The sequence below is a fragment of the Staurois parvus genome, unplaced genomic scaffold (genome assembly GCF_062004578.1).
Source record: "Staurois parvus isolate SC_StPar_1 unplaced genomic scaffold, SC_StPar_1.0 ptg000509l, whole genome shotgun sequence".
Classification (NCBI taxonomy): domain Eukaryota; kingdom Metazoa; phylum Chordata; class Amphibia; order Anura; family Ranidae; genus Staurois; species Staurois parvus.
The window spans coordinates 204931-226281 of record NW_028318305.1 but is presented as its reverse complement, the minus strand read 5'-3'; the positions used below and the strand labels follow the sequence as shown (position 1 = coordinate 226281).

Genomic DNA, 21351 nt, shown 5'->3' with positions numbered 1-21351 from the left:
AATGCAATTGCCGGTTCTTGGCTGCACTTTCCTCACACTGTCAGAGCGCGAGGAAAGTACTGCCGAGAACCGGCAGTTGTCAGAGCAGGGATCGGTGCCCTGATGATCAGTGCCCAGCAGTGCCACCCACCAGTTCCGCCCACCTGTGTCCAGCAGTGCACCCACCTGTGCCCAGCAGTGCACCCACCTGTGCCCACCAGTGCCACCCACCTGTGTTTTGTCTGGAGAGTCTGCATGTAACGCTGATGTGAAGTATCTGTCCGTCGTCAGAGTAATATTACAGTTAGTTCCCTGAAGAAATACTACCTGAATTTTGTGCTTCTTGAGATTGGTAAGTGCCCATTTTTTTGGTGTGTTTAAACCCTGGACATTATGGCAGAGATTTACTAAAACAGGTGAACACAGAATCAGGCGCAGCTGTGCTTAGTAACCAATTAGCTTCTAACTTCAGCTTGTTGAATTAAGTTTTAACAATAAAACCTAGAAAATGATTGGTTACTATACACTGCTGCACCAACAGCTGTGTGTGCCAGTTTGGGTGTAAGAATTCATAGAAACGTCTCACAGAACAATCCTGTATAGAACTCTTGGCTTCTCTTAAGTTGTATAGACAGTAGTAGTGCCCTCTATAACTGAACTCTGAATAGGAGGAGAACAGTGGGTTGTTGAGGGATGCTACCCTCTCTGGCTGAAGTCTGTCCAAAACTAGAACCACCTGTGTAAAAAAAGGAAAGCAAGAAAAAAAAAGAAAAAAGGGCGGGGCGAACCTGTAGAAGAAAAAAGTAGGGTTGGGAATACCCTAAAAAGGGCTAACTCTTTTAGGAGGTTGTAAGAAACCAGTAAAAAAAAAAAACATTAAAAAAAAACAGTATCCCTGGAAAGGGCAAGCCAAAACCCAGGGTTTCCCTAGATGGGGGTAATTGGCAGTATTGGGGAGGAAGGGATTGTATTGATGAAATTGATGGAGAAAAAACCTACTGACAACCATATGCAGATATAAAATTTGCCAAGGAAAGCCATTACAAAGGTAACATAAATACAGTTCAAATGATAGCCTTAACCATTATAAGTTTATATACGGAGGTGAGGTACCCTAGAAACCTGCAATATCTAGTAGTCAAGAACATAAAACTATAAATGTAGCAGCAAGGCTCTGAGTAAGTTCTTTAAACCTTATACAGATAAACAAGATCATCCTTGGCATGGCTGTAGAACACAACCAATGAGTCCTCTTCTTCATGTCTATGGCTGTTTTGGGTAATAAACGTACAATCCTTGTGCCATCCAAATGCCCGAAGAGGAGTTAACCCCTATGCAGCCCTGACACCAATGGGAAAGCCTGTAACCATGGTTGACTCCACAGTTGGACCTCATGAACGCTGTGGGAAATCCATGGGAGATCGGCAATTAAAATGAAGAAACTTACTAAATTATGATTATTGAGGTCTTTAGCTCTGCTGAGGACATTAAAATTAACGGTCAAGGGCTGAATTTGTGAAGGAGAGCAATAAAAGCAAAGGGAAGAAAAGCATTTCAGCATTATTATTATTTTACAATTGTTGCTGTATGATATAATGCATGCCTATTTTTGCTTATTTAAAGCATATCTAACCCCTCCTCCCAAGAAATATGACAGGACTGCACCATGCATGTCTTATAGATGTAGTGGCTGTATTAGTTTTCTGTTTTACATTTTTTATTATGTTGAATCCTTTTACAGGGATTGTGCTAGGACTACATAACGACTCGCCCTCTTTCCCAACTGGGATGGGGGGAAGGGGGGACTGGCTTGTAGTCCATAGAGATAGAGGGAACAATGTTAATTAACAGTCCAGAAGCAAGAGAATATGGTAAACTATCGGCTCAATAGATTTCTGAATGAACAGCTACTTTTTTATTAATTTATTTATAGATATAGCTGTTAATATATTTTGTACATTGGGGATTAACTGAATTATATATAGGAGGAACGTGAAATAGGGGTTGTCACGGACTGCCAGTGCCTCTCCCATCCCCCGCCATATCTCTCCACCCCTCCCTTCCCTTCCCCCTTTGCACGTTCTGATGTCCGGGGAGCTTCCATGGACAATGCTGGGCCGGCCGTTGCCGAGGCAACCTAGCCGCGTCCCACTTGATTTTCAAAAGTCTCGCACAGGAAGCAGACCTCTCTCTCTGAGAGGCTCAGGTGAGGGGGACCGAGCCTCCCCAGCCATCCCCCCTGCGCACTCTGCAGACCCCCAAAAGGTCAGGACTGTAGCCCTCTGCAATACCCCAGGGTTGGGAGTCTCCACAGCTCTGCATGAGCCTTCTCCTCAAAGGTCAGACCCCACAGCTGAGACCCTGCCAGACCCTGTAAGCCTGTCTACTGAGTACCCTTGCACCCTGTCTGCTGCTGAGTGCCCTGGGAGCTACTGCTGAGGGACCCTGCACACTATCCGTGGCTGCGTGTCCCTGGAGGTTGTCTGCTGCCGAGTGCCCTGGGAGCTGCTGCTGTCTGCTGATCACTGGTTGTCCCTGGAACGCCGACTGCTGGTCGTCCCTGTCTGGAGCCACCTGCCGCTGAGGGTCTGCAAGCTGCTTACTGTGAGTGTCCTGAACTGTCCCTGTTGTGCGCACTGACCACCTGTGTCCTGAACTATCCCTGTTGTGTGCACTGACCACCTGTGTCCTGAACTGTGCCTGCTGTGTACACCGACCACCCGTGTTCTGAACTGTCCCTGCTGTGTGCACCGACCACCCATGTTCTGAACTGTCCCCGCTGTGTGCACCGACCACCCGTGTTCTGAACTGTCCCCGCTGTGTGCACCGACCACCGGTGTCCTGAATTGTCCCTGTTGTGCGCACTGACCACCTGTGTCCTGAACTGTCCCCAATGTGTGCACTGACCACATGTGTCCTGAACTGTGCCTGCTGTGTGCACCGACCACCCGTGTTCTGAACTGTCCTCGCTGTGTGCACCGACCACCCATGTTCTGAACTGTCCCCGCTGAGTGCACCGACCACCCGTGTCCTGAACTGTCCCTGTTGTGCGCACTGACCACCTGTGTCCTGAACTGTGTCTGCTGTGTGCACCGATCACCCGTGTTCTGAACTGTCCCCAATGTGTGCACCGACCACTCGTGTCCTGAACTATCCCCGCTGTGTGCACCTACCACCCGTGTTCCGAACTGCCCCGCTGTGTGCACTGACCACCTGTGTCCTGAACTGTGCCTGCTGTGTGCACTGACCACCTGTGTTCTGAACTGTCCCCGGTGTGTGCACCGACCACTCGTGTCCTGAACTGTCCCCGCTTTGTGCACCGACCACCCGTGTTTCGAACTGCCCCGCTGTGTGCACTGACCACCCGTGTCCTGAACTGTCCCTGTTGTGCGCACAGACCGCCTGGGTTATGCACTGCCCTACTACACGCCTAGAGTACCCTTACTTGAACCGCCCCATAGCGTGCCCGGAGTATAGCTACCTGTGGTGACCCTGAGTGCTTGGGCCATCGCTACGCGTTGAGTCCCCATGAACCCAATGTCCCTAGAAAGCTGGGTGGGAGCTGTGCTGAGGCCAGACTTCACAGCTAAAGTCCCGTTGAGTCCCCGAGGCCCCTGCCCAGTGGTAGGTTGTCGCCTGTTGCCCGAGACCCCTGCCCAGGGGTAGATTGCCGCCTGTTGCCCGAGGTCCCTGCCCAGGGGTAGATTGCCACCTGTTTCCCGAGGTCCCTGCCCAGGGGTAGATTCCCGCCTGTTGCCCGAGGCCCCTGCCCAGTGGTAGGTTGCCGCCTGTTGCTCGAGACCCCTGGACAGGGGTAGATTGCCGCCTGTTGCCAGAGGTCCCTGCCCAGGGGTAGATTGCCGCCTGTTGCCCGAGGTCCCTGCTCAGGGGTAGGTTGCCGCCTGTTGCCCGAGGTCCCTGCCCAGTGGTAGGTTGCCGCCTGTTGCCCGAGGTCCCTGCCCAGGGGTAGATTGCCGCCTGTTGCCCGAGGCCCCTGCCCATTGGTAGGTTTCGCGCCTGTTGCTCGAGACCCCTGCCCAGGGGTAGGTTGCCCGCCTGTTGCCCGAGTCTCCAATCCGCTGTCCAGTCACAGAGGGAGCTCGGCTGAGGCCCCAAGCCTAGGGGGGAGATTGCCTGCCTGTCGAAGACCCCCCATGCCTGGAATCGTCCCTGGTTTGCGCACACATCACCCTCCCTGCCATTTCCCCATTAAGTGTCTGTCATTTTGTTGCTTCAATAAAGTTTTGTGTGTTCCCCATCTTCTCCGTGTGCTCTGTCCTGCCTACGCTTCCGTTAAACTGGTGGCAGCGGTGGAGGACCAGAGCGCGGAAGAAGATGGAGAGCGATAGCACCCCACAAGTGCCTCCAAGGAGACCTGTTGAGGTCCCCTTGCCGGCACTTGTAAAATGGAAGGGGGAGGAGTTGTCACGGACTGCCAGTGCCTCTCCCATCCCCCGCCATATCCCTCCATTCCCCCTTTGCACATTCCGATGTCCGGGGAGCTTCCATGGACAATGCTGGGCCGGCCGTTGCCGAGGCAACCTAGCCGCATCCCACTTGGTTTTCAAAAGTCTTGCACAGAAAGCAGCCCTCTCTCTCTGTTCCTGTCCATGCTGCTGGAATCATCTTGCTCCCGGAAAGATGCTGGGAGGCTTGGGTGAGGGGGGCCGAGCCTCCCTAGCCATCCCCCCTGCGCACTCTGCAGACCCCCAAAAGGTCAGGACTGTAGCCCTCTGCAATACCCCAGGGTTGGGAGTCTCCACAGCTCAACATGAGCCTTCTCCTCAAAGGTCAGACCCCACAGCTGAGACCCTGCCAGACACTGTAAGCCTGTCTACTGAGCACCCTTGCACCCTGTCTGCTGCTGAGTGCCCTGGGAGCTACTGCTGGGGGACCCTGCACACTATCCGTGGCTGCGTGTCCCTGGAGGTTGTCTGCTGCCGAGTGCCCTGGGAGCTGCTGCTGTCTGCTGATCGCTGGTTGTCCCTGGAACGCTGACTGCTGGTCGTCCCTGTCTGGAGCCGCCTGCCGCTGAGGGTCTGCAAGCTGCTTACCGTGAGTGTCCTGAACTGTCTCTGTTGTGCGCACTGACCACCTGTGTCCTGAACTGTCCCTGTTGTGCGCACTGACCACCTGTGTCCTGAATTGTGCCTGATGCGTGCACCGACCACCTGTGTCCTGAATTGTGCCTGATGTGTGCACCGACCACCCATGTTCTAAACTGTCCCCGCTGTGTGCACCGACCACCCGTGTCCTGAACTGTCCCCGCTGTGTGCACTGACCACCTGTGTCCTGAACTGTGTCTGCTGTGTGCACCGATCACCCGTGTTCTGAACTGTCCCCGGTGTGTGCACCGACCACTCGTGTCCTGAACTATCCCCACCGTGTGCACCGACCACCCGTGTTCTGAACTATCCCCACTGTGTGCACCGACCACCCGTGTTCCGAACTGCCCCGCTGTGTGCACTGACCACCTGTGTCCTGAACTGTGCCTGCTGTGTGCACTGACCACCCGTGTTCTGAACTGTCCCCGGTGTGTGCACTGATCACTCGTGTCCTGAACTGTCCCCGCTGTGTGCACCGACCACCCGTGTTCCAAACTGCCACACTGTTTGTGCACTGACCACCCGTGTCCTGAACTGTCCCTGTTGGGAAAAAACCGCCTGTGTTATGCACTGCCCTACTACACGCCTAGACTACCCTTACTTGAACCGCCCCATAGCGTGCCTGGAATATAGCTACCTGTGGTACCCCTGAGTGCTTGAGCCATCGCTACCCGTTGAGTCCCCGTGAACCCAATGTCCCTAGAAAGCTGGGTGAGAGCTGTGCTGAGGCCAGACTTCCCAGCTAAAGTCCCGTTGAGTCCCCGAGGCCACTGCCCAGTGGTAGGTTGTCGCCTGTTGCCCAAGACCCCTGCCCAGGGGTAGATTGCCGCCTGTTGCCTGAGGTCCCTGCCCAGGGGTAGATTGCCGCCTGTTGCCCGAGGCCCTTGCCCAGTGGTAGGTTGCCGCCTGTTGCCCGAGGTCCCTGCCCAGGGGTAGATTGCCGCCTGTTGCCCAAGGTCCCTGCCCAGTGGTAGGTTGCCGCCTGTTGCCCGAGGTCCCTGCCCAGGGGTAGATTGCCGCCTGTTGCCCGAGGCCCCTGCCCAGTGGTAGGTTGCCGCCTGTTGCTCGAGACCCCTGCCCAGGGGTAGGTTGCCCACGTCTCCAATCCGCTGTCCAGTCACGGAGGGAGCTCGGCTGAGGCCCCAAGCCTAGGGGGGAGATTGCTTGCCTGTCGCCGAAGACCCCCCGTGCCTGGAATCGTCCCTGGTTTGCGCACACATCACCCTCCCTGCCATTTCCCCATTGAGTGTCTGTCATTTTGTTGCTTCAATAAAGTTTTGTGTGTTCCCCATCTTCTCCGTGTGCTCTGTCCTGCCTACGCTTCCGTTACAGGGGTATAGTTCTCTATATGCATATCTATATGCAGTACAAAGCAAAGGCTTGAGGTTATCTGTGCAATGTAATTTACGTTTAGAAAATATATTTATCATTTTTTTAGAATAAAATAGTTTCCTATATTTGATTTAATACATTCCTGAAAATTTTACAAACAGTTTTAAATTAAATAAAACCCCATAATGACCTTTTAATGACAACCTCATGTTTTGCTTTCATATAAAGGAAAATAAATCAGAACATTACATAATTGGAGAAAAAGAAAATACCTGTGTTTTGTCTTCTGGCACATTAAGCCAATGATTAAAGGCTTGAGACAACTTTGTTCTAATTTGTTTACCTATAATTGCCAACAAAAAAATGTGTCATACAAAGGTCATGAAATATATTCGTTTGTAAAAAAATATGAAACAAAACAAAGAATATACATTTATCATGGGCAATATAAGGGGGATGCTAAATTCAACCAATTTTATTAGATTTTTTTTGTTTTGTTTTGAACAGAGTTCAAAAATTTATTGCATCTACAGAACCTATTTTGGGGCTGACAGATAACAGGAAAACAAAACACTGGAAGCTGCTTAAATTGAGGCAACTCCCACTAACAAAGTCAAAATATAATAACAATAGGAAAGAAATGGTTTTAACACTAACAGGTTAAACTAGAAAATCTACAATTTCTGGGGAAATTGTGTGAAGTGTTCTTGCCTCCACCAGTAGTCTACAACTGGAGTGGGCGGAGTAACTGGGCGGAGTGGCTTGAGTAACTGTTGTGTGGTTGGAGTGGCTGGAGTAACTGTGAAAAGGTTGGACTGGGCAGAGTAACTTTATGGAGTGGGCAGAGTAACTGTGTGGAGTGTTTGGAGTGAGTAAAGATAGTAAACATTACACTAACCAATTGATTGATCAAATTTAAAAAGTGCACATGGCAAGTTTGATAGAGTGAGAAATGCATTTCAACTTTCAATTATTTATATAGCACATTTAATTGCAATGTTGTTGCCCAAAGTGCTTCACAGATACATTAAAACATACATTTATAAAAACATTAGCAGCATTATCACCTCAAATACTCTCTACTGTAGAAAACTTATTTCCAAACCTTTAACCAGAAGCCGGCCAAACTGTCACGAATTCAAAATTAGATTTCAAATAGGGCAGAGAAGAGCGGTTAAAAACAAACTGCTCCAAATTGCTCACTTCACTGGCGTCGTAGTTTTAAAAACTATAAATCCTACAGCGAAGAGCTTTATATTGTGAGAATCATAAGACCCAGACCTACATTTTGATGCATAGTATGTCTCTGAAATATTAAAAATGAAGGCACAGTCGCAGTTTAGAAATTGCCCTTCAAATTTGAGGTGGCTACAGTGGAGTTTCAATGAATGTCAATGGGCAGCATGAGTTGCAAACAAATGGTCAGATTGTGAAAACTTTCAGGACTATGGCTTAGCTGTGGATATTTCTAGTGACAGCAGGGATAGCTGAACGTTTTTATATAAGATTTGTGTAGGTGGGCTTGAAAATTAGGGAGTGATGGCAGTTTAGAAATCATGTCCTGATTTTTCAGCTCACACTCTAGCTTTTGTCAGCTCCCACTCTAGTTTTGAACATTCTGCCATTCATTCCTATGGGACCAATTTCACCACAAAAACGCAGATATTTCATGAACCATTCGTCGAAATGTTCCACAAAGTAATAGCACACCAATCGGGAACAATCCGCACGGTTCGGTATATTACTGTCTATGTAGTGTAAAAACTGTGGGAGGAGTTAGGGTGGTAAATTTGGCTATAATAATAAGAATATACATGTGAGATAACAGTAAGTGGTCTTGCCATGAACACTTAATTATCATACTCTTATATGAAACTTAAAAGTAAACAATGGCACCAGAACCAATATGGAAAAGAAATTGCCCTTCTTAATGAATTAACCAATTCAATACTGGGCAATTTTACACCTTTCTGCCCAGGCCATTTTTCAGGTGTCAGCACTCACTTTGAATGACAATTGACAATGACAATTGCGCGGTCATGCAACACTGTACCCAAACTAAAATTTTATCATTTTCTTCACACAACTAGAGCTTTCTTTTGGTGGTATTTAATCATCGCCAGGGTTTTTATTTTTAGCTAAATTAACAAAAAAAGACAGAAAATTTTGAAAAAAAAACATGTTTTTCTTTGTTTGTTATACAAGTTTGCAAATAAATAATTGTTCTTCATGAATTTAGGCCGAGATGTATTCTATTACATGTCTTTGGTGAAAATAACCCAAATTAGGATGTATTTTTTAGTTTGTAGGAAAGTTATAGAGTTCACAAACTATGGTATAGATCTGAATATTGATCAATCCTGAAGTACTGACAGTAAATAAAAAATAAAAATGCAGCGCTAATAGCATAAAAAACATAAAAATACTTTAGAATCACAATAAAACACACTGAATATTAATGAAACCGGAATGAATCCAAAATGTGTGCATAAAGTCCAAACAGTGCGTAATAAAATACATCAGTAAGTTTCGTGATAGTGAGAATGGGTAATAAAACCCCAATAAAGTCAGAAAAAACAGAACCAATATAAACTCTATAAAGTGCTTAGTCTCTATGAGCTGAGATGATTATGGTGATATGTGCACATAGTCACAATATGTCATATAACATAGGCTTGTGGCTTTCGTGGTGGTGGAAAAAGACAAACATTGCACTAACCAGATAGCGCAAAGTAATGCGCATGGAACTTTTAAGACCTGCTCCTGGTGCTCAGGATGTATAGTACTGGAAAGAAGTGGTGTCATCAGTGTAGTAACCACTAGGTGTCATCCATCTGAGTGAAACATCCAGGCTCCAGAGATGTCAGTCACAACCACCAGAGGGTTTTTTTTCATACACAGCTCCCAGCCACAGCAAAGCACCTTCAAAACACAGGCTCCCAAAGGAATAAAGAGCCCGCAGAGAAGGCCTCAAATAGTGTAATAACGTCTTTATTCAGGGGTAACATCAATAGTAAATATAAAAACAACTTACGTTGGTTTTCAGAACTGTAGCTAGGCCGCATTTCAACAGCTGGCCTTGTGGTACATGTACAATAGTATGGGGCACTTCCCTGAAGCGTATCGTGTCCATACACTTCATCAGAGCGAAGGGGAAGTGATCAGTATTTATTTATTTTTTTACACAATTTGCTTATAGCAAAGAATTACTTTGCTATAATCAAGCATTTACCTGAATGACATCGATTCATTCAGGGTTTAGTTTTTTTTTTTTGTGCTTAGCTGTAATTTGGCCACAGCTAATCACATGACATGTGCATGTGATTAGCTGTGACCATTCACAGCTAGACACTAGTATACAATGGATGGCATGAATGAAGCCATCCATTGTATACAACTGTCATGTGACCTGCTGTGATTGGTCACAGCAGGTCACATGGTACGGGCAACGGGGCCGATACTCAGATCTGTCATCGCCCGTGTCCGAGGTACATGGCTGCAAGCGCGCGAACTGCGCATGTGCGGGAGTACGCCAAATGGCGGTCTCCCGGAAAGCTAGTGCATTTTTACGGACGCCATACGGCTATTGGCCGGGTGTCAAATGGGTAAACTGATAAACAAAATTAGTTTAGCTAGAATCTTTGAAAACAATATACGGCAACAGCCTCATATATATTGATAAAGTAAAAGTCATTTTGTGCTAGGAATGGTGTTGAAAAACCAAACACTCCCTATTGCAAACTGTTTGGTACACAATCTCTTCACACAACAGGTTTATTTTCTGGTAATTAGCAAGAGCGAGACAAGCCATAGATTATGTGATTTTCCCATGGTTGCAGAAAACAAAATTACTCGATTCCCCCATCAACACAATCAGCATTGATGGGGGAATCCTTCCCGCGGAGCTATTGTGTTCTCCTGGCGGGAGGGGCTGCATGGGGAGCTGTCCCTTCTGAGGGAACACAATGATTTTTGCTAGTGGATGTCAGAAATGGACTCGCCAATGGTGGTGGGACTCACCTGCCTTGTGGGCTGCAGTACCAAGGCTGGCCAACGGGTGCTCTCAGCAGCCAGAATCTCACTCCTGCAATCAGGCCATCACCTGAGGCTGATTGCAGGAGGTGTATTTAAGCAGTACCAGGCCTGTGATCAGTGCCTTGGTGTATGTTTCCCATGAGCCCCTGTATCTGCATCCTGTCTGCTTCCTGCCTTGATCCTGACTCTGAACAAACTGCGCCTGTCCTGACCTCGCCTATTCCTGACCACTCTTCCGCTCGCTCCTGGTACCCTGTTTGTCCGTTTGCTACCGACCCGGCCTGCCCGACTACGTTTGATTTGTATATATGGTTATCTGTTAGAGGTTGGGTTGTTTGCACTGTGTTATGTTTACCTTGCACTGCGTTTGTGTTGTTTAGTCTTTTAATAAATTGTCTTGTTTTACTCTATACCTGAAGCCTGCGTTTCCGTGTCAGTCCACACACCTCTGGTCATACCCAGAGCCCTGACAGTGGATATAGCCTCTGGTAATAATCACATGCTAAAAATCCGACATGCTGGTTGTACCAAAGTCAATCGATTGGTTGACTTGGGTACAATTAGCATACCAACAGATGGATCGAATCTTGATCTGTTCTTGCAGAACCGGCTGAGATTCGATCCATCTATGACCAACTTAACAATGTGTGAATTGCAGGTTACCTCAATCGCAGACTGCTTGCAATTGTTTGGTTGAAGAGTGCAGATGGTATACACAGCCCCATTCCAGGCCACTGCTGTGGCAATGATTTTGAGTTTGCCTTAAAGTGGTATTAAACCCAAGTGAAAAATGTTATATATTTCAGCTTAGCAATCAATAGATGTGGTGGCTGCATTCATTTTCTTTTTTAGGCTTTTTTCCTCTATTTTCACCTGGTGATCTGGTCAGTAACACACATCCTGTATTAAAGTGCCTCCACTATGGATGAAGGAGTGCAGGGGCACATTTGGACAGCAGCATTGTCAGTCTGGGGGAGGGGAGTGTTAGATGTACTAACAAATTGAATCTAAACTCCAGATAACACTACAGTTACACAAGCAGTTACAGCAACAGTTTTTTTCTTTTGGTATAAAGGTTTTACATGAAGAAATAACAACTGATCATTGTAAGCACCCCTGTCATTGGTAAATTATTTGTCTCATCCCTATAACTGCTAAATTTGCATGACAGCGTGTTCTCTTGAAAAAAAAGAAAAAAAAAAAAAACTTACTGGCCAGATCACCAGGTGAAAATAAAGGTAAGAAAGCCTGAAAAAGAAAACTAATGCAACCATCACATTTAGGAAACTGGCAAAGTGCAATAAAATAAGTTTGCTTTTTGGGTTTAATACCACTTCAAGGGATCAGAAATAATTTTTTTCCCCCTTAAGGAGCAAATTGGAGCATGCTTTATCAGGGTTTTTTGCCTTTCTCTGGATCAACTGTGGGTATGTGGCTCTGTATATGGACATAATGGTATAGGCTGAACGAGATTGTTTTTTTCAACTTGACTAACCTGTAATTAATTTCGCAGATTAGCTTTCCTTCGGGGAGCAAATAGGGTATCACTGGGATCCTGGGAAAACAAAACATTTTTTTGCCAGTGCCGGTCATCATTGCTGTAGAGACAGGTTTACTTGCTGTTGTCCTTCTAAGGAGATGGTGGTCTTCAGTCAACTGTTGTATCGGTCAGGCAGTTAAGTGATTTGCCTCTTGCAGTTGCTGATTAGTATTTGCCAACAAAAGCAGTTTTACAAGCTCCGCCATTTTATTCCACAATGGAGTCCTGTCTCTTTAAGGCTCTCTTTAAGGAATCAATACAAACAACTTGCATTCTCAGAACCCTACACTCAAGGTTGAGCCAGAGGAATGCTAAAGATCCTGTTAAAGCAAGGTCCGATTTGCTCTAACACAATAACAGATCTTTCCTGATTCACAAAGGTAATTGGACACATTTGATCAACATTCCAAATTTTCATTTTTAAAAAGTTGTTTAGAAGTTTACTGATTTGGCTAGAACCAGCTCCTGTGGAAGAAGTCTATTAAACATTTTCATAGTTCTAACTGTGAGGAACCTTTTCCAGATGTCAAGTTTAAAACTTTTCCTCCAGATGCAAAGACCCCCCCCCCCTTTCTTTTGCACTATATCCTTTTCGGGAACTGGTGCCTAAAATTAAACTGCATGTTCAAGATGAAGTCTTATTAGTTCTTTGAATAAGTTAAAGATTATATATTTTTTTTTATAGGTCTAGACAAGAATAAAATCTGGGAACACAGCAAAAATAAAAAGGTACATTATCACTTTCAATACATTGCTTGCAATCTACTATGTACAAACAATAGAATTCTTAAAATTGATATAATGGGGCCCCAGGAATATTAAAGTGGTAATAAACCCCAAAAATGTATTATTTTTGCAGCTTACAATCAGGGATGCACAGGTAACATTATTTTTACAGCGAGTACTCATACTTTTTTATTTTGTACTTGTGGATACAAATTACTGAAACCTGCCGGCAACTCTTTTGTTTACACTTCAGCTGTCAGCAGGGGAACCCCGCTAACAGCTGAATGAGCGATTGGTTGTCCTTACAGAGCGGTCCCGCTCCTTAACCACTTGCACTCCTGAGGATTTACCCCCAGGCCTCTTTTTGCTACTCGGTGCTGCACTAATTCAACTGATAATTGCACGGTCATACAATGCTGCACCCAAATGAAATTTACGTCCTTTTTTTCACACAAATAGAGAAGTCTTTCGGTGATATTTGATCACCTGTGCGCTTTTTATTTTTCACGCTATAAAAAAAAAAGACCAATAATTTTGAAGAAAAACAATTTTTATTTTCAGCTATAAAAAATATATAGTAAACTCAAAGTTAGTTATAAATTTAGGCCAAAATGTATTCTGCTACATGTTTTTGGTAAAAAAAATCCCAATAAGTATATATTGATTGCTTTGTGTGACAGTTATAACGTCTACAAACTATGGTATAGATATTGAAATTTACACCATTTTTTTGCTATACAGCGCTGTGCTAGTCCTTTTATTCACACAAATAGAGCTTTCTTTTGGTGGTATTTGATCACCTGTGCACTTTTTATTTTTGGCGCTATAAACAAAAGAATTTTTGAAGAAATTTTTTTTTTTTTTTTTAAAAACAATATTTTCTCATTTCGGTCATAACTAGAGATGAGCGAAGAAATGAAAAATTCGATTCGACTGATTCGGCGAATTCGTGGACAATATTCGATTCGAGTCGAATAAATTCGCTGTGAATTTAACTTAAAAAAGGGTGTTTCTAGGCTTCAGAGAGACTTAATATTAGTGCAGAACACTGTACCTTTAATTTAAATGCCCTTGGAGTCTGCTGGGGAAGAGAAATAATACTGTCAGTCAGTATGACATGCAGATGAGTGCCGTCGATCTTAGAATCACCGCACACTTCACTCATTTGGGCAGTCACGGGGCCAAAACCAGAGTGTGGAGCCACAGTGTGGCGGTGGAGGCAGCAGCAATGGGAGGCCATACAGCACCCTATGACAAAAATGGAAACCACCAGCAGTGTGAGGAGACCTGAAAGTGGCACATGGCAGAGTGTGGCGATAGAGACAGCAGCAATGGGAGGCCGTACAGGGACCCATGACACACTCTGGACCTGGCAGCAGCATGAGGAGGCGGTACAGGGGCCCATGACAGATTACGGGCCTGGCAGCAGCATGAGGAGTCGGTACAGGGGCCCATGGCAGATTACGGGCCTGGCAGCAGCAATGGGAGGCCGTACAGGGACCCATGACACACTCTGGACCTGGCAGCAGCATGGGGAGGCGGTACAGGGGCCCATGACAGATTACGGGCCTGGCAGCAGCATGAGGAGTCGGTACGGGGGCCCATGACACACTCTGGACCTGGCAGCAGCATGAGGAGGCGGTACAGGGGCGCATGACAGATTACGAGCCTGGCAGCAGCAACTTGGACAGGAGGACGTTCAGCTTCTGCACCGTCGGGTGCGTGCTCGCAAACTGTTGTCTCTTGGAAACGGATTCCAAGAAAGACTGCTGACGGAATCCGTGAAGAGGAGTAGCAGGAGAAGGAGCATCTGAACGAGCGGAATATGCCAACAAGCGACAACAGTGGCCCATGACAGATTACGGGCCTGGCAGCAGCATGAGGAGTCGGTACGGGGGCCCATGGCAGATTACGGGCCTGGCAGCAGCTATGGGAGGCCCGTAATCTGCCAGCACCCTATGACAAAAAATGGAACCCACCAGCAGTGTGAGGAGACCTGAAAGTGGCACATGGCAGAGTGTGGCGATGGAGACAGCAGCAATGGGAGGCCGTACAGGGACCCATGAGAGACTCTGGACCTGGCAGCAGCATGAGGAGGCGGTATAGGGGCCCATGGCAGATTAGGGGCCTGGCAGCAGCTATGGGAGGCCCGTAATCTGCCAGCACCCTATGACAAAAAATGGAACACACCAGCAGTGTGAGGAGACCTGAAAGTGGCACATGGCAGAGTGTGGCGATGGAGGCAGCAGCAATGGGAGGCCGTACAGGGACCCATGAGAGACTCTGGACTTGGCAGCAGCATGAGGAGGCGGTATAGGGGCCCATGGCAGATTAGGGGCCTGGCAGCAGCTATGGGAGGCCCGTAATCTGCCAGCACCCTATGACAAAAAATGGAACACACCAGCAGTGTGAGGAGACCTGAAAGTGGCACATGTTTGGGGCATGATTCATGGCGGATTTAGTCAGTTGTGTCAGGAACTGGTGGTTTGAAATCCAGACTAATCCACGCCTGATTCATTTTCACAAACGTCAGTCTCTCCACACTTTGGGTGGACAGTCGTGTCCTCCGCGGAGTTGCAATACCTCCTGCCGCACTAAACACGCGCTCCGATGCCACGCTACTGGCCGGGCATGACAGCCTTTCAAGGGCAAATTCAGCTAGTTGGGGCCAAAGGTCAAGTTTCGTTGCCCAGTAGTCAAGGGGATTGTCTACCTCGGTTGGCAGGGTGCTGTCCAAGTAGGCCTAAGCCTGTTGTTTGAGGTCCTGCTCCAGGTCCACCTGATGCTGCTGCTGCTGCTGCGGCTGGTTAGTAGTTTCCTCACTGCGCTGGTGAAGAAAGCTACTCATCATCGACTGCAGACTGAGGCAGCCGCTGCTGGTGGAGCTGCCACTGCTCCTACCACCCCACCCCTCCCCTGCTGCCATGGCAGCGGAACACGAGCGCACAGGGCCCACAGTGTCTGAGGATGGACGTTGGCGCAGACAGGCAGAGACCAGCTGACTACATAGGTGTTTTTTATAGTACGTTATTTTGGCCTCCCTCTCAGCAGGTGTGAAAAAGGCCACCATTTTTGAACGGTAGCGAGGGTCCAACAAGGTGGACAGCCAAAAGTCATCCCTCTGTCTGATGGTTATTATTCGGCTGTCGCTACGCAAGCAACCGAGCATGCTATGGGCCATTTGTGCCAAGGAATGCGAGGGACTCCCTGCCTCCATCTCCACAGCATACTGCCACGGTGCGTCTAGGTCCTCTGTCTCCTCTTCCTCCTCCTCTACCAGATGCTCCTGCTCCTCCACTCCTGTCCGCTGAGTGGAAAAACCACCCATTTCACTCAATAATTCCTGAGCACCAATGTCCTCCTCTACCTCCTCCTCTTCTTCCAGTCCTGCCCCCACAGGGGCCATGTGGCGTTGAGATCTGTGCGCCACGTCTACCGCACCCTGACCAGCCATTGTTAACAGCATTTGTTCCAGGACGTGCAACAGAGGAATGACGTCGTTCATCCCATAGTCCTGCCGACTCACGAATAGCGTGGCCTCCTCAAAGGGCCTGAGCAAGCGCAGGTGTCACGCATGAGCTGCCAATGGCTGACATCTAAGTTACACAGGGAGTACCTTTATCTGCTTTTAACATCAGGAAATCTGTGATGGCCTTTTGCTGTTCGTAAAGGCGGTCTAACATATGTAGGGTTGAATTCCACCTTGTTGCAACGTCACAGCATGAGGAGTCGGTATAGGGGCCCATGGCAGATTAGGGGCCTGGCAGCAGTTATGGGAGGCCCATAATCTGCCAGCACCCTATGACAAAAAATGGAACACACCAGCAGTGTGAGGAGACCTGAAAGTGGCACATGGCAGAGTGTGGCGATGGAGACAGCAGCAATGGGAGGCCGTACAGGGACCCATGAGAGACTCTGGACCTGGCAGCAGCATGAGGAGGCGGTATATAGGGGCCTACGGCAGATTAGGGGCCTGGCAGCAGCTATAGGAGGCCCGTAATCTGCCAGCACCCTATGTCAAAAAATTCAACACACCAGCAGTGTGTGAGGAGACCTGAAAGTGGCACATGGCAGAGTGTGGCGATGGAGACAGCAGCAATGGGAGGCCGTACAGGGACCCATGACAGACTCTGGACTTGGCAGCAGCATGAGGAGGCGGTATATAGGGGCTTATGGCAGATTAGGGGCCTGGCAGCAGCTATAGGAGGCCCGTAATCTGCCAGCACCCTATGTCAAAAAATTCAACACACCAGCAGTGTGAGGAGACCTGAAAGTGGCACATGGCAGCAGAGTGTGGCGATGGAGACAGCAGCAATGGGAGGCCGTACAGGGACCCATGACAGACTCTGAACTTGGCAGCAGCATGAGGAGGCGGTATATAGGGGCCCATGGCAGATTAGGGGCCTGGCAGCAGCTATAGGAGGCCCGTAATCTGCCAGCACCCTATGTCAAAAAATTCAACACACCAGCAGTGTGTGAGGAGAAATGAAAGTGGCACATGGCAGAGTGTGGCGATGGAGACAGCAGCAATGGGAGGCCGTACAGGGACCCATGACAGACTCTGGACTTGGCAGCAGCATGAGGAGGCGGTATATAGGGGCCCATGGCAGATTAGGGGCCTGGCAGCAGCTATAGGAGGCCCGTAATCTGCCAGCACCCTATGTCAAAAAATTCAACACACCAGCAGTGTGTGAGGAGACCTGAAAGTGGCACATGGCAGAGTGTGGCGATGGAGACAGCAGCAATGGGAGGCCGTACAGGGACCCATGACAGACTCTGGACTTGGCAGCAGCATGAGGAGGCGGTATATAGGGGCCCATGGCAGATTAGGGGCCTGGCAGCAGCTATGGGAGGCCCGTAATCTGCCTGCACCCTATGTCAAAAAATTTAACACACCAGCAGTGTGAAGAGACCTGAAAGTGGCACATGGCAGCAGAGTGTGGCGATGGAGACAGCAGCAATGGGAGGCCGTACAGGGACCATGACAGACTCTGGACTTGGCAGCAGCATGAGGAGGCGGTATATAGGGGCCCATGGCAGATTAGGGGCCTGCCAGCAGCTATGTGAGGCCCGTAATCTGCCTGCACCCTATGTCAAAAAATTTAACACACCAGCAGTGTGAAGAGACCTGAAAGTGGCACATGGCAGAGTGTGGCGATGGAGACAGCAGCAATGGGAGGCCGTACAGGGACCCATGAGAGACTCTAGACTTGGCAGCAGCATGAGGAGGCGGTATATAGGGGCCTATGGCAGATTAGGGGCCTGGCAGCAGCTATAGGAGGCCCGTAATCTGCCAGCACCCTATGTCAAAAAATTCTACACACCAGCAGTGTGTGAGGAGACCTGAAAGTGGCACATGGCAGAGTGTGGCGATGGAGACAGCAGCAATGGGAGGCCGTACAGGGACCCATGACAGACTCTGAACTTGGCAGCAGCATGAGGAGGCGGTATATAGGGGCCCATGGCAGATTAGGGGCCTGGCAGCAGCTATAGGAGGCCCGTAATCTGCCAGCACCCTATGTCAAAAAATTTAACACACCAGCAGTGTGAAGAGACCTGAAAGTGGCACATGGCAGCAGAGTGTGGCGATGGAGACAGCAGCAATGGGAGGCCGTACAGGGACCCATGAGAGACTCTAGACTTGGCAGCAGCATGAGGAGGCGGTATATAGGGGCCCATGGCAGATTAGGGGCCTGGCAGCAGCTATGTGAGGCCCGTAATCTGCCTGCACCCTATGTCAAAAAATTAAACACACCAGCAGTGTGAAGAGACCTGAAAGTGGCACATGGCATGAGAGACTCTGGACCTGGCAGCAGCAGGAGGAGGCGGTATAGGGGCCCATGGCTGATTAGGGGCCTGGCAGCAGCTATGTGAGGCCCGTTATCTTGCAGCACCCTATGTCAAAAAATTTAACACACCAGCAGTGTGAAGAGACCTGAAAGTGGCACATGGCAGCAGAGTGTGGCGATGGAGACAGCAGCAATGGGAGGCCGTACAGGGACCATGACAGACTCTGGACTTGGCAGCAGCATGAGGAGGCGGTATATAGGGGCCCATGGCAGATTAGGGGCCTGGCAGCAGCTATGTGAGGCCCGTTATCTTGCAGCACCCTATGTCAAAAAATTTTACACACCAGCAGTGTGAAGAGACCTGAAAGTGGCACATGGCAGCAGAGTGTGGCGATGGAGACAGCAGCAATGGGAGGCCGTACAGGGACCCATGAGAGACTCTGGACCTGGCAGCAGCAGGAGGAGGTGGTATATAGGGGCCCATGGCAGATTAGGGGCCTGGCAGCAGCTATGTGAGGCCCGTAATCTGCCTGCACCCTATGTCAAAAAATTTAACACACCAGCAGTGTGAAGAGACCTGAAAGTGGCACATGGCATGAGAGACTCTGGACCTGGCAGCAGCAGGAGGAGGCGGTATAGGGGCCCATGGCTGATTAGGGGCCTGGCAGCAGCTATGTGAGGCCCGTTATCTTGCAGCACCCTATGTCAAAAAATTTAACACACCAGCAGTGTGAAGAGACCTGAAAGTGGCACATGGCAGCAGAGTGTGGCGATGGAGACAGCAGCAATGGGAGGCCGTACAGGGACCATGACAGACTCTGGACTTGGCAGCAGCATGAGGAGGCGGTATATAGGGGCCCATGGCAGATTAGGGGCCTGGCAGCAGCTATGTGAGGCCCGTTATCTTGCAGCACCCTATGTCAAAAAATTTAACACACCAGCAGTGTGAAGAGACCTGAAAGTGGCACATGGCAGCAGAGTGTGGCGATGGAGACAGCAGCAATGGGAGGCCGTACAGGGACCCATGAGAGACTCTGGACCTGGCAGCAGCAGGAGGAGGTGGTATATAGGGGCCCATGGCAGATTAGGGGCCTGGCAGCAGCTATGTGAGGCCCGTAATCTGCCTGCACCCTATGTCAAAAAATTTAACACACCAGCAGTGTGAAGAGACCTGAAAGTGGCACATGGCAGCAGAGTGTGGCGATGGAGACAGCAGCAATGGGAGGCCGTACAGGGACCATGACAGACTCTGGACTTGGCAGCAGCATGAGGAGGCGGTATATAGGGGCCCATGGCAGATTAGGGGCCTGGCAGCAGCTATGTGAGGCCCGTAATCTGCCTGCACCCTATGTCAAAAAATTTAACACACCAGCAGTGTGAAGAGACCTGAAAGTGGCACATGGCAGCAGAGTGTGGCGATGGAGACAGCAGCAATGGGAGGCCGTACAGGGACCATGACAGACTCTGGACTTGGCAGCAGCATGAGGAGGCGGTATATAGGGGCCCATGGCAGATTAGGGGCCTGGCAGCAGCTATGTGAGGCCCGTAATCTGCCTGCACCCTATGTCAAAAAATTTAACACACCAGCAGTGTGAAGAGACCTGAAAGTGGCACATGGCAGCAGAGTGTGGCGATGGAGACAGCAGCAATGGGAGGCCGTACAGGGACCATGACAGACTCTGGACTTGGCAGCAGCATGAGGAGGCGGTATATAGGGGCCCATGGCAGATTAGGGGCCTGGCAGCAGCTATGTGAGGCCCGTAATCTGCCTGCACCCTATGTCAAAAAATTTAACACACCAGCAGTGTGAAGAGACCTGAAAGTGGCACATGGCAGCAGAGTGTGGCGATGGAGACAGCAGCAATGGGAGGCCGTACAGGGACCATGACAGACTCTGGACTTGGCAGCAGCATGAGGAGGCGGTATATAGGGGCCCATGGCAGATTAGGGGCCTGGCAGCAGCTATGTGAGGCCCGTTATCTTGCAGCACCCTATGTCAAAAAATTTAACACACCAGCAGTGTGAAGAGACCTGAAAGTGGCACATGGCAGCAGAGTGTGGCGATGGAGACAGCAGCAATGGGAGGCCGTACAGGGACCCATGAGAGACTCTGGACCTGGCAGCAGCAGGAGGAGGCGGTATATAGGGGCCCATGGCAGATTAGGGGCCTGGCAGCAGCTATGTGAGGCCCGTAATCTGCCTGCACCCTATGTCAAAAAATTTAACACACCAGCAGTGTGAAGAGACCTGAAAGTGGCACATGGCAGCAGAGTGTGGCGATGGAGACAGCAGCAATGGGAGGCCGTACAGGGACCCATGACAGACTCTGAACTTGGCAGCAGCATGAGGAGGCGGTATATAGGGGCCCATGGCAGATTAGGGGCCTGGCAGCAGCTATAGGAGGCCCGTAATCTGCCAGCACCCTATGTCAAAAAATTTAACACACCAGCAGTGTGAAGAGACCTGAAAGTGGCACATGGCAGCAGAGTGTGGCGATGGAGACAGCAGCAATGGGAGGCCGTACAGGGACCCATGAGAGACTCTAGACTTGGCAGCAGCATGAGGAGGCGGTATATAGGGGCCCATGGCAGATTAGGGGCCTGGCAGCAGCTATGTGAGGCCCGTAATCTGCCTGCACCCTATGTCAAAAAATTAAACACACCAGCAGTGTGAAGAGACCTGAAAGTGGCACATGGCAGCAGAGTGTGGCGATGGAGACAGCAGCAATGGGAGGCCGTACAGGGACCCATGAGAGACTCTAGACTTGGCAGCAGCATGAGGAGGCGGTATATAGGGGCCCATGGCAGATTAGGGGCCTGGCAGCAGCTATGTGAGGCCCGTAATC

At 49.2% G+C, this 21351-nt stretch overlaps 1 protein-coding gene across 7 annotated transcripts in view; it reads right to left on the bottom strand.

Moving 5' to 3' along the window:
- Positions 1–21351, bottom strand: part of GGPS1 (geranylgeranyl diphosphate synthase 1) — a 227267-nt gene that overhangs the window by 37134 nt on the left and 168782 nt on the right. For 5 of the 7 annotated variants that reach the window (XM_089690003.1, XM_089690004.1, XM_089690006.1 and 2 more), the window contains one exon: positions 6689–6759. The exons of 1 other annotated variant lie outside the window; for it this stretch is intronic. In XM_089690003.1, coding sequence (XP_089546129.1) covers positions 6689–6759 — 71 coding nt within the window. Of the gene's footprint in view, positions 1–6688; positions 6760–9135; positions 9375–21351 lie in introns of those variants that run through there. One more of the 7 variants, XM_089690009.1, reaches the window with a different exon arrangement.